Here is a 14,460-nt window from a genome sequence, read left to right on the forward strand (position 1 = left end):
TATTGTTTTATTTGTAAGTATCTTGTGCTGCAATTTATTTGTTTTCTTTTACAGAAAAGGGATTCTGTATGAGAGGTGACATGTGTCCATTTGACCATGGAAGTGATCCCGTAGTGGTAGAGGATGTGAATCTTCCAGGCATGCTCCCTTTCCCTTCACAACCTCCAGCAGTTGAGGGACCAAATCCTCCTGCCCTTCCGCCACCACCGCCCATTCTGACTCCTCCTCCTGTTAATCTCAGGCCTCCAGTACCTCCACCAGGTCCGTTACCACCAAGTCTGCCTCCTGTTGCAGGTAGGTTGTAAATTTTTTCGTGCACAGCATAACTTTGAAAAATGAGAAGCTGAACAGAGGATACCATCATAGTTCATCAAACCTTATGCCAATATGTAAGAATAATTACATTTTGATATTCCGCTCTCTCATAAATCCCTGTTCACTTAAGCAGATGGTCATTCCTGTCCCTTCAACCTTTCCTTTCTAAAGTCATATTTGTATATCTTTTTCTCACAATTGAATGTCCTTTGCATTCATTAAGATAGATAAGATAAGATCTTTTAGTCACATGTACATCGGAACACACAATGAAATGTACCTGCTCACTACCTTTTTAAAATACTCCCCTCTGGTAGGCGATACAGGACAATACATGCACACACTACAAGACTGAAACACAGCTTTTTTCCTAAAGCTGTTAAATTGTTGAACATGGACTGACACCTCCTATACATACATATATACACATACTATGTCTTCCCCCCTTTACCGGCTGGACTCATCATGGTGTTATTTAATATATTGATATGTTGTTGATTATCATTATTATTATTATAATGGTTCATTTGCACACTGCTTTTTTTAATACTTTATATTTGTGTAAGTATGTTTGTTTTATTTTATAAGTTATGATTGCTCTTATCAATTTACTGTTTTGGTTTTTATTAGGCAAGGGAGTGCCATCGTAATCTCGTTGTGTTGTTGTTGCTGCAACAGTACAATGACAAATAAAGAATAAACTTAAACTTTTGCGTAGTGTTCTGGGGGCAGCCCGCAAGTGTCGCCATGCTTCCGGCACCAACATAGCATTCCCACAACTTCCTAACCTGTACGTCTTTGAAAAGTGGGAGGAAACCGGAGCACCTGGAGGAAACCCATGCAGACACGGGGGAGAATGTACAAACTCCTTACAGACAGTGGCCAGAATTGAACCTGGGTCGCTGGTGCTGTAAAGCGTTACGCTAACCGCTACACTACCGTGACAAGGGCTGTTCTGCAGTAGAAGAAATGTTCCCTTCCAAGTCTGTGCTCTTTATAGTTGTGCTCCCTTCTTATTTCAGATCTAGTCACAATCTGCAAGTGCACATATTTCTTTTGATGTCTTGTGATCAAAAAAATTGTTCTGTCTCAAACACTGTAAATTTTTCAAATTCATTTGTTGTCCCAAATTGAAATTAACTTTGAACTTCAGGTAAAATTTTAGCAAGCTGAGCCTAACTGTTTCAGAAGTAGTTAACAAATAGCTGTTCTGTAGTTTCTGTCTTTCAAACTTGACCCTGATAATACTCTTGCCTCTGACAGTGTTTTGGGTTTAAGCTACATTCCTGATACCCGAGTTCATAATCTAAACTGACATCAGTGGAAAAAGTGCTGCATTTTCTTAAAACAAATTAAACTGCAGCCCATTTTGAATGGTCACGTGTAGGTAATAGATCCCAAGCACTACCCTTGTAAGTGGCCAGCATTTATCCCTGAACAAATCGCTAAAACTAGATTGTGATTCTTTTTAGCTCATTGTTGTGGGACTATACTGCCTGAAATTTAGTTGTTGCAGTTGTGAGGATAGCAAGAGTGACAATACTTATTTGCCTGCAAAACACTTGGGTCACTAGATCATAAAAAAAATGCTAAATTAATGTGTTTGGTTGTGAAACTTATTGCACGTTAGGTTTTGTACACGTATCTGTGTTTCTAAAAATCTATTTGCAATCTGTTTGAAAGTAAAGTTATTGTTTCTATAAATTTACTGTTGTTTAGTGGGTCCTCCACCACCATTACCACCCCTGCAGCCGCCAGGAATGGATGCACCCCCAAGCTCAATTACTAGTTCAGTGCCTCCAGTTGTCACATCAGTGATTCATCACCAGCCTCCTGCAGCACAACCTCCTCCATATGCAGCAGGTAAAGAAAACATCATATTTTCTTTCTGACCAGTATTCCTTTTGATTTTCCTTCTCATTGTTGAAGTGATATATTTGAGTTGCCAATTAACTTTGCAGCTCTGGTAAACTACCTTTGTAGGACTGGGCACTAGGTAATGTAATATAGTTGAATGTACCAAAACTTTAAAAAGCTACACAATAAAAGCTCCTTTATATCTGAGACATGCATAAGTAATCAGCTGAAAGGATTAAAAGTGGAGGGTTGGGGAACTGGATTGAAATGTTGTTGTAAACGTTGGGATGCCCAGTGCTTCTCAGTTGGACCAAGAGATAAACCACAAACTTGTGGTCATTAAGAAGAAATTTAGGTTGTAGGGCAGGTGTGAACAGATGTTTATACAGAGGGTGATCAGTAATAGTGGTCAAGTTGAGGCATGCACATAAGGGTCACGGCACCCAACATAAAATAGTGATTAGGCATGTACATAATATGTACACTTAATGAGTCCGCACAAATCTGCCAAATTTTATTCCTTGTACACACCTGTAATATCTAAGAGTTGGGCACAGGCTTAACAAATGTCTAGCTGTTGTACAAATAGGATGGGTAGATTATTTTGGACAAGGAAAATTCATGAATGTCTTCAGACCTTATTTGTAATGTGAATTTGCAAAATAGTAGAATATATACTTTTGTGAAGTACAAGGCAACCTTTTTATTTGGAACTACAAATCTTAAACACAAGGATATGAAAGAGATTATCGTTAGTATGGAGTCAACTTAGTTCTGATGAAAGAGTATCTTGCTTCTTGTCAGAGATTATTTATCATAACACTTAAGCTTCTCTACTTAGGGTACTTAGAGCCTTTCAATAGTGGAATCTTATTCCCATCAAAGTACTTAAGTACCTACTGATTTATTTTAACATATAGCTAAATGTCACAACAGAATAGAGGTTGGTGCTGCATTCATAACTTTTTTGTTTCTGATGTAGAAACCTATGAAACTGATGGATATAATCCTGAGGCACCAAGTATAACCAGTACTTCAAGACCAGTTTATAGACATAGGGTGCACAGCCAAAGACCTAACTTAATTGGACTCACATCGGGTGATATGGATTTACCACCACGAGGTATAGTAAGAAATATGTTAAATATGTTTGCTGCAGTAAGCAGAAATACAAACCTTACCATATTAAATGGGTTCTTCATCTGTTCTACCTGTAATTTAAATGCATCATAATTTGAATGTTGTTCAGTAGTAGTGTAGATTTGTACAAGGCAATGGTTAGGCTATAGTTATAAGTACTACAAACAGAGCTGGCCACAATAGAAAGGCCATTAAACCAAATGAGAGTGTACAATATGGATTCATAGGATGATATCTGTGACATAATACCAGTTATGAGGAAACATTCAGGAAAAATAACATGGTCTGGAGAGCTTTTATAATTATGAAGTGTTTGATGGGGTGAACAGAGAAACAATTTTCCTGTTGTAGGTCATCAGTTTTTAAACCGTACACTATTCAAATGTCATGTTTTAATAAGTGAACCTCTCCTGGAATGAATTGTACCTTGAGACTCTTAATATACCATGATCTTAATATAGATGATTGCATTGACCAATGATGTTATAGCTTTGAATTGACCTCTGCTTGCAAGCGTAGCTAGACACAGTCCTTTAACAAAGGTTTCCTGCCCATCTATACTTTCTGTCACTAATTTTCCTAAATTACCATTATTTTAGTGTGGCTCATTACTAAATTACACCTTGGTGCCTTCCCCTTGGTTTGCTTTACTCATCTTATTTGACCACCTTTCAAATCTTTGTACCCTTCCAGCGTCATCCCCCACCTGACTTTTCCACTGCCTTATCCTCACTCATTTCCTCCCTCAGCTTCTGTACTAAGTACTTCCCTGTTCTTAGTGACTAAAATTGCCATCTCAACTTGACTTGCTTTCCCATGCATCATTCAAAACACGTTTGCTTTTAAAATGGTTATATCCCATCTGTTCATGTTACAGCTGTAAATATAACTGTAAAAACAGAAAAACCTACTACTAACAACAACATGAGAATAGTGGTGGATTCTGAGTCCAGGAAACGTACAATAGGTGCTGGTGCTGAAGGAGTGCCTGCCAAGAAATCCTGGTTTGACAAGTAAGGTTTGATTTTATTTTATTTTTATTTTTCCATTGTATATTGTCACCTTTGCCAATTTTCTTAGCATTGCAAATGAATTATGCAAACTTATTATTACTGGCCTTATCCAAAGTATATAACTTAATTGTTCACCAGTAAACTATGTGGAGGAGCATTGCCTTTGAATTTTTTGCAATGAGGAAGATCTGGGTGAAATGCTGTGGGTTTTAATTTGAAAAGTATGCACTTTTATGAGCCTCGCCTACCTTATTTTTAATACTGGGTGATCTTCACACCCAGTATTTAAAATAGTTGCTAAATATTTTGGTTGTTAAATAAATCATAATTAAAGATGTGAGGAAGATTTTTGCACATTACTATTAACAACTACAATGTGTTTATCCCCAGCTGAAGTTCAATCCTGTTAGACTTCTCCATGTAATTTAGGTAGTAGAACTTGACTTTGATGTATACGTTACATAATTAAAGTGGTGATGAAAAACTCAAGATTGTTTTCTGGCAAATAAGCAGTTTTCACACAGTAGCTGAGGCTCAAGTATTAGTAAGGTTTTGGGTTTAATCATATGCATCAGCTGAACCAGCTAGCCTCATTTGCAGCAGACATGTTGTAATGGTGAATAGCAGCCAAGGTGCAAGAGTGAAGGTTGTCCATTGACTCCTGTGCATGTAGAATTGTGCATCTGGGTTTTTGCTGAGGATGGGACTGCAGATTCCTATTATAATTTAAGAGGATTTGCAGTTAACAATTCACAGCCTTAGCAAGACTGCAACTGGTAATCTAACAGGGGTTTGATGGGCCTGTTGGACGAAGATTAAATTGGCTTGACATGGTGATGCAAACCTCAGCGGGAATCAGGAAGAACAGAAGGTGGGAAATGGATGTTAGAAAACCAGTAAGCAAAATAAATTGGCAAAGGAAATGGGTAAATGGCAAATGCAATCAAAATAATGAGCTAAAATTAAAGGTACTATATCTGAAGGCATTTGTCATTTGTAATAATCTGGATAAATTAACAGCACAAATAGAGGTGAATGCATATTACCATCCTGAAAATGTGGCCACAGGGGACCAAAGCTTAGGGAATAAGGAATTTTAAGCAAATGCTTTGTGCCTGTCTTCATGGAAGAAGATGCAAAATTAGTAGAAAAATTCCAGAACCAGTAGGGAATCAATGGATCTAATGAAAATGAGGAACTAAAGGAAAATAGTACTTGAGAAGTGAATGAGATTGAAGAACTTTAGGATTTAGTACAGTGGGCGTGGATTTATAAAGGATGTTTAACAAATCTATTGGAGTTCTTTGAGGATGTGACTGATAGAGTAGATTAAGTGCATTGATAGATTGGTATTTGGGTTTTGAGAATATGTTTGATAGCAGCCCATACAGGAGATTACTCAACGTGGAATTGGGGGTAACATAATGGCTAGGATTGAGAGTTGGTTAACAAAAAACAAAGACGTGGAATAAAGGTCTTTTTCAGGTTGTCAAGCTGTAACTAGTGGGGCACCACCACAGAGAATACTGCATGGGCCTTAGCTATCCGCAATCCATCGCATCTATTGGGCTGAAGGGACCAAATATTATATTTCCAAGTTTGTTGACAATACAAAATTGGGCGGCACTGTGAGTAGTGAGAAGGATGTTAAAATTCTTTGAGGATATAGGTAAGGTAAGTGAGTGGGCAAGAACATGGCAGGTAGAATATAATGCAGAAAAATGTGAGGTCATTGTTTCAGTGCACCAAGTTTTTTTTAAAAATGGTGACAGTTTGGTAAATGTTGATGGTCAAAGGGACCTAGGTGTACTTGTACATTAGTCCTTGAGAGCTAACTTGCAGGTGGAGCATGCAGTTAGCAAAACATTAGTTACAGGAGGATTCAAGTTCAGGAGTAAAGATGTCTTACTAAAATTATGTATGGCCTTGGTGAGATCATACCTGGACTATTGTTTGTAGATTTAGTCACTTTAAAAATACTTGCTGTAAAGAAGTGCAGTAAACTTTCGTCAGACAGTTTCTGGATGTTGGGTTAAAGAGCATAAGAAAATAGGAGCAGAAGTAGACCGCTTGGTCCCTTAACCCTGCTCCGCCATTCAATATGATGTGCCCTAGACCTTGTTTCTGATGTACCAGTTTCCCATCACCCCGATTCCAGAGATTCCCCACCTTCTGCAAGAAATAGTTCCTCTGTACCTCAGTTTTAAATGGCCACCACTGTAATTATGTAGCTATCTACTCTTGTTCGAGATTTTCCCACTTGTGGAAACGCCTCAACATCTACCCTATCATGCCCCCTTAAAGGTCTTGTATATTTCAATAAAATCACAAACCCTAACCTTACTCCAAAGCATATAGACCTAATCTCTTTAGTCCCTCATGATAGGATAATCCTCTCATGTTAGGAATTAAGATAAGAGATAACTTTATTAGTCACATGTACATTGGGGCAAACTGCAAGTGTCGCCGTGGTTCCGGCGCCAGCATAGCATGCCCAGAACTTCCAGAACGTCTTTGGAATGTGGGAGGAAACCGGAGCACCAGGAGGAAACCCACACAGACACAGGGAGAACGTACAAACTCCTTACACACAGCGGCAGGAATTGAACCTGGGTCGCTGGCACTGTAATAGCGTTACGCTAACTGTTGCACTACCATGCCAGCCATATTAGTGAATCTGTTATGAACTGCCTCTAATGCCAGTATATCCTTTCTTAAATAAGAGGACCAAAACTGAACTCCAGGTGTGGCCTCAGCAGTATCCTCAACAACTGTAACAATACTTCCCATTTCAAAACTCCAACCCTCTTACAATAAAGGCCACTCTGCCAATTGCCTTCCTAACCAGTTGCTGCACCTGCTTGCTAACTTTTTGCGAATCATACACAAAAACACCTAGATGCCTCCATACTTCACACATCTACGGTCTTTCTCCATTTTAGATAGTAGTCTACCTTTAGATTCGTCTTTGCGAAGTACATAATCCTGCACTTTCCCACATCAAAACCCGCTAACCATATCTTCTCACTTTCACTTTATCAATATCCAGTTGCAGAGTCTTAATATCATCATCGCAACATGCCCTCCCACTTATTATAAAGCAAAGAGGGACTGAGTAGATTAGTCTTGCATTCTCAGGAGTTTAGAAGAATGATTTAATTGAAACTTGAAAATTCTGATAGGGCTCAACAGGCTGAATTCGGGATGATACTTCCCCGACTGAGGAGTCCAGAACCAGGGGTCAAGGGTAAAATGAGGAATGGCTTCACCCAGAGGATGGTGAATCCTTGGAATTCTCTACCCTGGAGGGCTATGGAAGCTCAGTTATTGAGTTGTTTCAGAATAGATATTGATAGATTTCTGGACGAGGGAATCAAGGAATATCAAGGCAGAAAAAAATAGTGCTGAGCCTAATGACCTTGATAAATGACTGAGTATAACTGCATAGGTCAGATGGCCAACTATTGCTCCTAATTCTCACTGTCTTATGTTCATATAAGTCGTCCATGCTAATATTCAGCAAGACTTAGACAATTTTTGGCCTAATGTTGATTAGTGGCAAGTACCATTTGTGTCACACAAAGGCAGTCACCGATATGAGAGAAACTAGTTGCCTTCCTTTCACATCCAATGGCTTTGCTCACCTCCACCATTAATAGCCCAAGGTTTATCATTGAACATTTACCCACTCTAATTATATAAGTACCGTCGCTGCTGAACAGGCTGGAGGCAGGATATTCAGCAGCAAGTGAATACCCATAACCTTTCTGCTACCTGTGACACACACTTTCCACTTGCCTGGATGAGTACACTCCAGCTGTATTCAAAAAGTTTGATGCCATCCAGGACAAGGCAGCCCATTCATCACCCTAAGCATTGATTTTCTCCACCACTGAACCACTACAGCTGCATTGCCACAACCAAAATGCTTTGCAGTAAGTTGCTAAAGTTTCTGCTAAATCCATGACCTCTTTCACCTTGTGGAGCATTAATGCAGCAGGTGCACCAGATCACCAACACCTGGAGGTTCCACTCCATGTTGTAGACTGTCCTGACTTGGAAATATATCAGCATTTCTTTATTGCTGAGGTCAACTATTGAACTTTCTACCCAGCTCTTTTGTGGGAGTATCTTCACTGGAAAGACTGAAATGGTCCAAGAATATAGCTAGTCACGGCATTTCTGAGGACAGTAAGGAATGGGCAATAAATGCTGGTTTTTAAGCAGTGATAACGTTCTGGTAAATGAATTTTATATAGAAAAAAAGTTGATCGGGTGCAATATGGACTTCTTTGCATAGTTGTAATCATTGTTATACAATCCATAGTTTAGTTTTATATGGCAAGAATGTTTTATGGAATCCCACAACCTATTGGAAGAGATGTAGGTGTGTTACACCAATTCTCATGGATGTTGACCCAGAGTTCACAAGATTTTCTCTTGCCAGGACAGACTGAAATGAAGTTTCAGCCTTTTGGTACAAAGAAGTCAAAGTCGAGTTTATTGTCGTATGCACAAGTATATGTATGCACAGGTGCACTGAAAAAATGAAATATTGCCTCTAATCTAAATGTTCATTCTGGCACCGCACAATATCCATATTATACGATGGCCAGTCAGTCTCAGAACTCATAAATAATGCCCAAGTGGTTAACTGGAAGGTGACGGTTTGTCATTGGTTTCCTTCCAGGTAATTAATTGCTTTGAGTGGAGGGGGAAAATATTGAGGGGAAACAGTAGCTGAGCTCATGTTTTTAAAATTGGAGGCATTTTTTTGTTTAATTCTGGGCCAAGTGTATTTCACAAACTGAAGGCCTTTTTGGAAGAGAACTGAGTAAGTGCCACTGTGGAATTCATTATTTTTTTCCAACGTTTTATGAAACCATTTATTTATGAAAGAAAAAACAAGGTATAATGGTGTAAGACTTCGGAAATCTGATTCCAAGATGGTAACCCATACGTGCATTCTAATTTTAAACAGTCTGGATATCAAAATGCAACATAGCTAATTGGCAAAGTATTAAGTTTTACAATTAGTGTATCTTAATCTTCAGTCAAAATTCATACAAAGTGAACAATAGTTTTTATCCTGATAATGTGGGAGTACATGGATTAACTCGATATGACTGCTTCAACAGGCCAAATTTCAACAAAGCAAATAACCAAGGATTTCAAAAGAAACCACAGTATGGAATTGAAAACACCAAGCTGGAGCTTCGGAAGGTTCCACAGGAGTTAAATAACATCAGCAAGCTCAATGAACACTTCAGCAAATTTGGAACAATTGTAAATCTGCAGGTGGGAATTCAAAAAAAAATTGTAAAAGGCTTCACAGCCAAGTCTGTTCGTATTTTCATCCAGAGTCTTTCCATGGCTGACAGTGCCTGTTGAACTGCTGAATTGTGGAAACACTGGGTAATTGTTATTTGGAATTGTGAATGTTCTGTGAAGGATCTCAATTTTGATGATCAAATGGCTAACTCAGCAAATGGTTACTGTCAAAATGGAGATTTTTTTGTTTAATATATCTAACCTTTGGTGAAGCTCTCTGAATTGTGTTCATTTTGGAAATTGGCATTTTTAAACATCTGTGTGACTGCACCAGTAGATTTTCTATGACTGATGTATGACTAATTGAGTGCAATTGTGTAGCATCTAATATTATGATCTAAAACAATCTATTACAATCTAAAACTTCAATCCATTGGAATTTGTTCCTTAATCAGGAATATCTTTCTTTACACCTATGCTTTCCTTGAACTTGGAAGCTAGAGCTGAACCTCGAGAAATCACTAATCACCAGCAGCCCTTGTGTGAAATCTTAGCGTTAGAAGTCCCACTTCTCAACAATTTGTGTTTGCTAATCTTAGATCAGTTCCTTTCTTGTCAAGGCTTTCCTGGGTCTGTTCACATTAGCACTGCAATTTGCCATCTATCCTCAAAGAATTGAGATTTGCTGAGCTTCTAATTGTACATTTTGAGCAATGTTCTGGTTACTTTTAACTATATAAGTCTAAATTAGTTCCAATTTTGTTCTCACTTTGAGATTTTTAAAATCTACCCCATCACTGATGTTAAGTGGCCTATAATTACTTGGAATAGTTATCTGTTTATAAACTGTTTAATACTCAGGCAATATTGTTTCTATTGATTGACCTCACTGCTAGCAATGAATCACTTAATCCTGATTGTACAAATTGGGCTAAGTTTTGCTTTTTTTTTCATCTCTGTAATTTTAGTATTAACTACCTTCTAACCCTCTGATTAAAATGTATTTTGCTTTGAGAGATGTGCTTAGAAAAAGGTATTTTAGGTGTGTAACAACCCATGTTTTCAGTTTACCAGTGCACTGCCGCCTTATAGCAACTGAAAAGTGTCCAATGTCTTGAGTTGATTACCTCTCCTGACAGCCCATTTTTTTGTCTCTATACTCATGTTGCATTGAGCTTTTTCTGACCTTCCTTTTAATGATAAATTATCATACTAAAATAGTAATTTTAGTTTGAAGAGGTGTCTACTTGACTCATAGTCATATTTTTGTCACATTTTACAACAGGATCAAGGCTCAGACCACATTGGGTTTCAACATCTTTGATGTAAATGGTCAGCAATGATCAAATCTAAATTTATTAAACATGTTTTGTCCATTATTCAGATTGAACTCAAATCAATTTTTGTTTCATGGAAATGAGTAAAATCTTTTCCCAAAAAAGTATATTAAATGTAAGGTATGGATGAAATGGGAAATAGCATGTTGGGTTGTGACCTAGTTTTTTTTGTCATAATCGCTTATTGCATAGATACTTTCTGTTTTATTTCCCACTTCATTGAACTATGAAAGTTACACTTTAATTCTTCAGGTTTTTTTCCCTGCAAAAAGAATGTGTTTTATAATGCAGACTTTTTCACCCTAGCTGTCCCTGTGGGTTAAGGTTGTATTGCATGGTCAGTTTGCATGGAAAGAACTACAGGTTGAAACACTCTCTAGTCTGGAACCCTTGGGTCCTGACTGGTGCCGGACCACAGAAATTACTCCTGATCCTCTTCCCATGAGCTGGACAAAGCGTAACCCAAAGTTTCTGTAAATTAGAAACTCTGTAATCTGAGATCCCTATTGGCTGAGATCACAAAAGTTGCACTGGTAGGTTAGTTAGCTGCACATTAGTACAGATCTTAGTTAATTTTAGATCTTGGTTCGATCTTAGAATTAGGTTTTAGTGTAGATCTATATACTGCAGATTCAAAACATGCCGCACCGTGGGAGTTGCTGGACCACAGAATGCCAGACCAGAGAGTTTCAACCTGTATTTATAGACAGGAATGCATACTTCGGAAATGGTTAATTTATTTGAGAGAAAAATACGGTTGATTCAAGATAATTTGTACAAAAAAAGTAACATTTCTATTATCTTCCAAAGATGCCTTATTATTTTCCACATCTCCAGTTGCTTAATTTAGAAGCAATTCCTGAATATCTGTTATTCACTTGTTGTTGCTGTAATTTTCTTTCAACTTCAGTTGTAAACTACTTCCAGAAATGTCTTCCAAAGTGTGTTGTGTGAACTACTTTGTTGTTATTATTATTTCTTGCTTCCAGCAGGTGCCACTATATAACCTATAATAGTTGTCACAAAAAGCATTCTCCACTATGTGCAGAATATCATACAAAATTAGAGGTCATACAGCATGGAAACAGGCCCTTCGGCCCAACTTGTCCATGCCAACCAAGTTATCTACCTGAAGTCGTCCTGTTTGCCTGCTTTTGGCCCATATCCCTCTAAACCTTTCCCATCCATGTACCTGTCGAAATGTCTTTTAAATGTTGTAATTGTACTCGCCTCTACCACTTCCTCATTCCATATACCCACCACCCTCTGTGCGGAAAAAATTGCCCCTCAGTTTCCCTTTAAATTTCTCCCCTCTCATCTTAAATCTATGCCCTCTAGTTTTAGTTTTCCCTATCCTGGGAAAAAGACTGTGACTGTTTATCTATGCCCTCATGATTTTATACCTCTAAGGTCAAAGTTCTTCTTGATAACCAACCAACATTTAATGTACCTGACATTCATTTCTTTGCATTAAATACTTTTTATAAAAAAAATGAAAAAAAGAGCAGATGATGGAGCATCACACGAACCTGTGAAGGTTCTCTTTGCTGTTTCAGTCAGTAGTAACTTAAACCCCATTTCAAAATCAATGCTAATGGCATTGAATGAAGGCTCTGATCTTTAAGACAGATTGAGTTGGTGACAACGTTATAGTTATGTACATCTTAAAAACAAAAGTTGCATACACAACATTAAGAATTTTTTTTTATAGAATCATACGACACAAAGTCAGGTTCATTGGCACATTGAGTCCATACTGACAATTGGGCATCCGTTTACATATCCCATTTTAAATTTTCCCGACATTTCCATCAACTCCACCACCACCCCCCCGCCATGGATACTGCCTTCACCGGCACTCAAGTGGCAATTTACATTAGTCAGTTTAACCTATTAACTGACAAATCTGAGATGTGATTGGAAACTGGAGCACCCAGAGGAAACTCCACATGGAGAGAATGTGCAAATGCCACACAAACAGCACCAAAGGTCAGCATTGAACCCAGGCTGGGTGGAGCCGTGAGTTAGGAGCTCTAATAGCTGCACAACCGTGCCACTCACAGGTTCGAAGGGTTGTCAATGTACAGGGTTCCCACAGCATTAATGAAGTGAATGACCTACTGATCTATTATGTATTTATTTCTTTACCACATAGAAGGTCTATACAGGTTCTCAGCACATTCCCATCAGTCCAATTCTACTATTTATTTTCCTGCATCCTATTCATGATGTATTAAGAATAGAAACATTGGCCAAGACTGTACAACATCAGTCACTTTGCTCTACGCTTTGTGTAAGCTTTAAGATCCAGTTGAATGGGAAAAAGGTGGTGACGGTTAAGAATTTCACTAGTTTTGAAAACTTGTGTGTCCTCTTTCCCTTGCTCCTCAAGATGAACGAAGGAAATTCCATTCAATTGATGTGCCCCAAGTAGGCTAGTTACTTTCTTGAATGCTTTGATTATGCAAGCCTGCTGATGATGTGCTGGGAAATCATTTTATTTCTTGCTGTATTTTGATTCATGAGTAGAATGAAGTTTAGTTTAAATCTGTTGATTGACTTTTCCAAGGTTGCTTATCAAGGTGATTTAGAGGGTGCCCTTATTCAATTTGCCTTGCATGAAGAAGCAAAGAGAGCAATCTCAAGTACAGAGGCAGTGCTTAATAATCGATTCATCAAGGTATACTGGCATCGGGAAAGCAATTCTCAGCAAAAGACAACTGCAAACCAAAAGGTAGTAAATACAATTTTCTTTTTACAAAATTTTGCCTGTCACAAGTGAAGCAGTACAGATTTCAATATTAATACTTTTTGAATGCCTTCGTATAAAATGAATGTTGATAATTTTTTTTTGAAAATGCAGAGCTGTTGCATACACTATATTGTATCTGTTCATTATCGATAAATATTTGAAATAGAGTTAATGTAGTTAATAGAAAAAATGACAATGGAGTTGGTTTTAGATTGCGCCAGTGGTGACCAAGTGAGTGATTAACCAAATAGCCACTTGCTGTGTTCAAAACTTTTCTTTAGAATGCATTGTACAAGTGTTGGAAGGATTACATTTTCAACCATTCAGAGTTGAGCTTTCTAAACTGTCCCTTTCAACCTCTATCCTCTGTATTTATCCACAGATCTGTCCTGTTCTATGGCAATTGCTGTTTTCTTCTATGAAAACTGCTGGTTTTTCTTGCACTCCTGCCTGTGATGGATAAATTCTAAATTAAAGTGTTATGTTAACTGATGATAACATGAGTTAGCACAAACTACTTTTACCACCAAAGGGTTCATATTTCAAACTGTGAAATCATGATTGCAGAGCAACTAAAAATATAGCCCATGAAGAGCACAGATAACACCATTGCTCATGTAGTCTGGAACTAAAATAGCACTAGTCAGTGTTTCCCTGCTCAGACTAGAACATAAAGAAATAGGAGCAGGAGTAGGTCACTTGGCTTCTCAAGCCTGCATGCTATTTAATATGATCATGGTTGATCTGCCCATAAGACTACACCCAGTTCCAAATG

At 38.0% G+C, this 14,460-nt stretch overlaps 1 protein-coding gene across 2 annotated transcripts in view; it reads left to right on the plus strand.

Moving 5' to 3' along the window:
• Nucleotides 1-14,460, plus strand: part of rbm26 (RNA binding motif protein 26) — a 71,296-nt gene that overhangs the window by 27,920 nt on the left and 28,916 nt on the right. For both annotated transcript variants that reach the window (XM_052026302.1, XM_052026303.1), the window contains exons 7-12: nt 55-294; nt 2,035-2,178; nt 3,155-3,295; nt 4,190-4,325; nt 9,464-9,623; nt 13,503-13,667. In XM_052026302.1, coding sequence (XP_051882262.1) covers nt 55-294; nt 2,035-2,178; nt 3,155-3,295; nt 4,190-4,325; nt 9,464-9,623; nt 13,503-13,667 — 986 coding nt within the window. The remainder of the gene's footprint in view (nt 1-54; nt 295-2,034; nt 2,179-3,154; nt 3,296-4,189; nt 4,326-9,463; nt 9,624-13,502; nt 13,668-14,460) is intronic.

Source organism: Pristis pectinata, chromosome 11, assembly GCF_009764475.1.
Source record: "Pristis pectinata isolate sPriPec2 chromosome 11, sPriPec2.1.pri, whole genome shotgun sequence".
Classification (NCBI taxonomy): Eukaryota; Metazoa; Chordata; class Chondrichthyes; order Rhinopristiformes; family Pristidae; genus Pristis; species Pristis pectinata.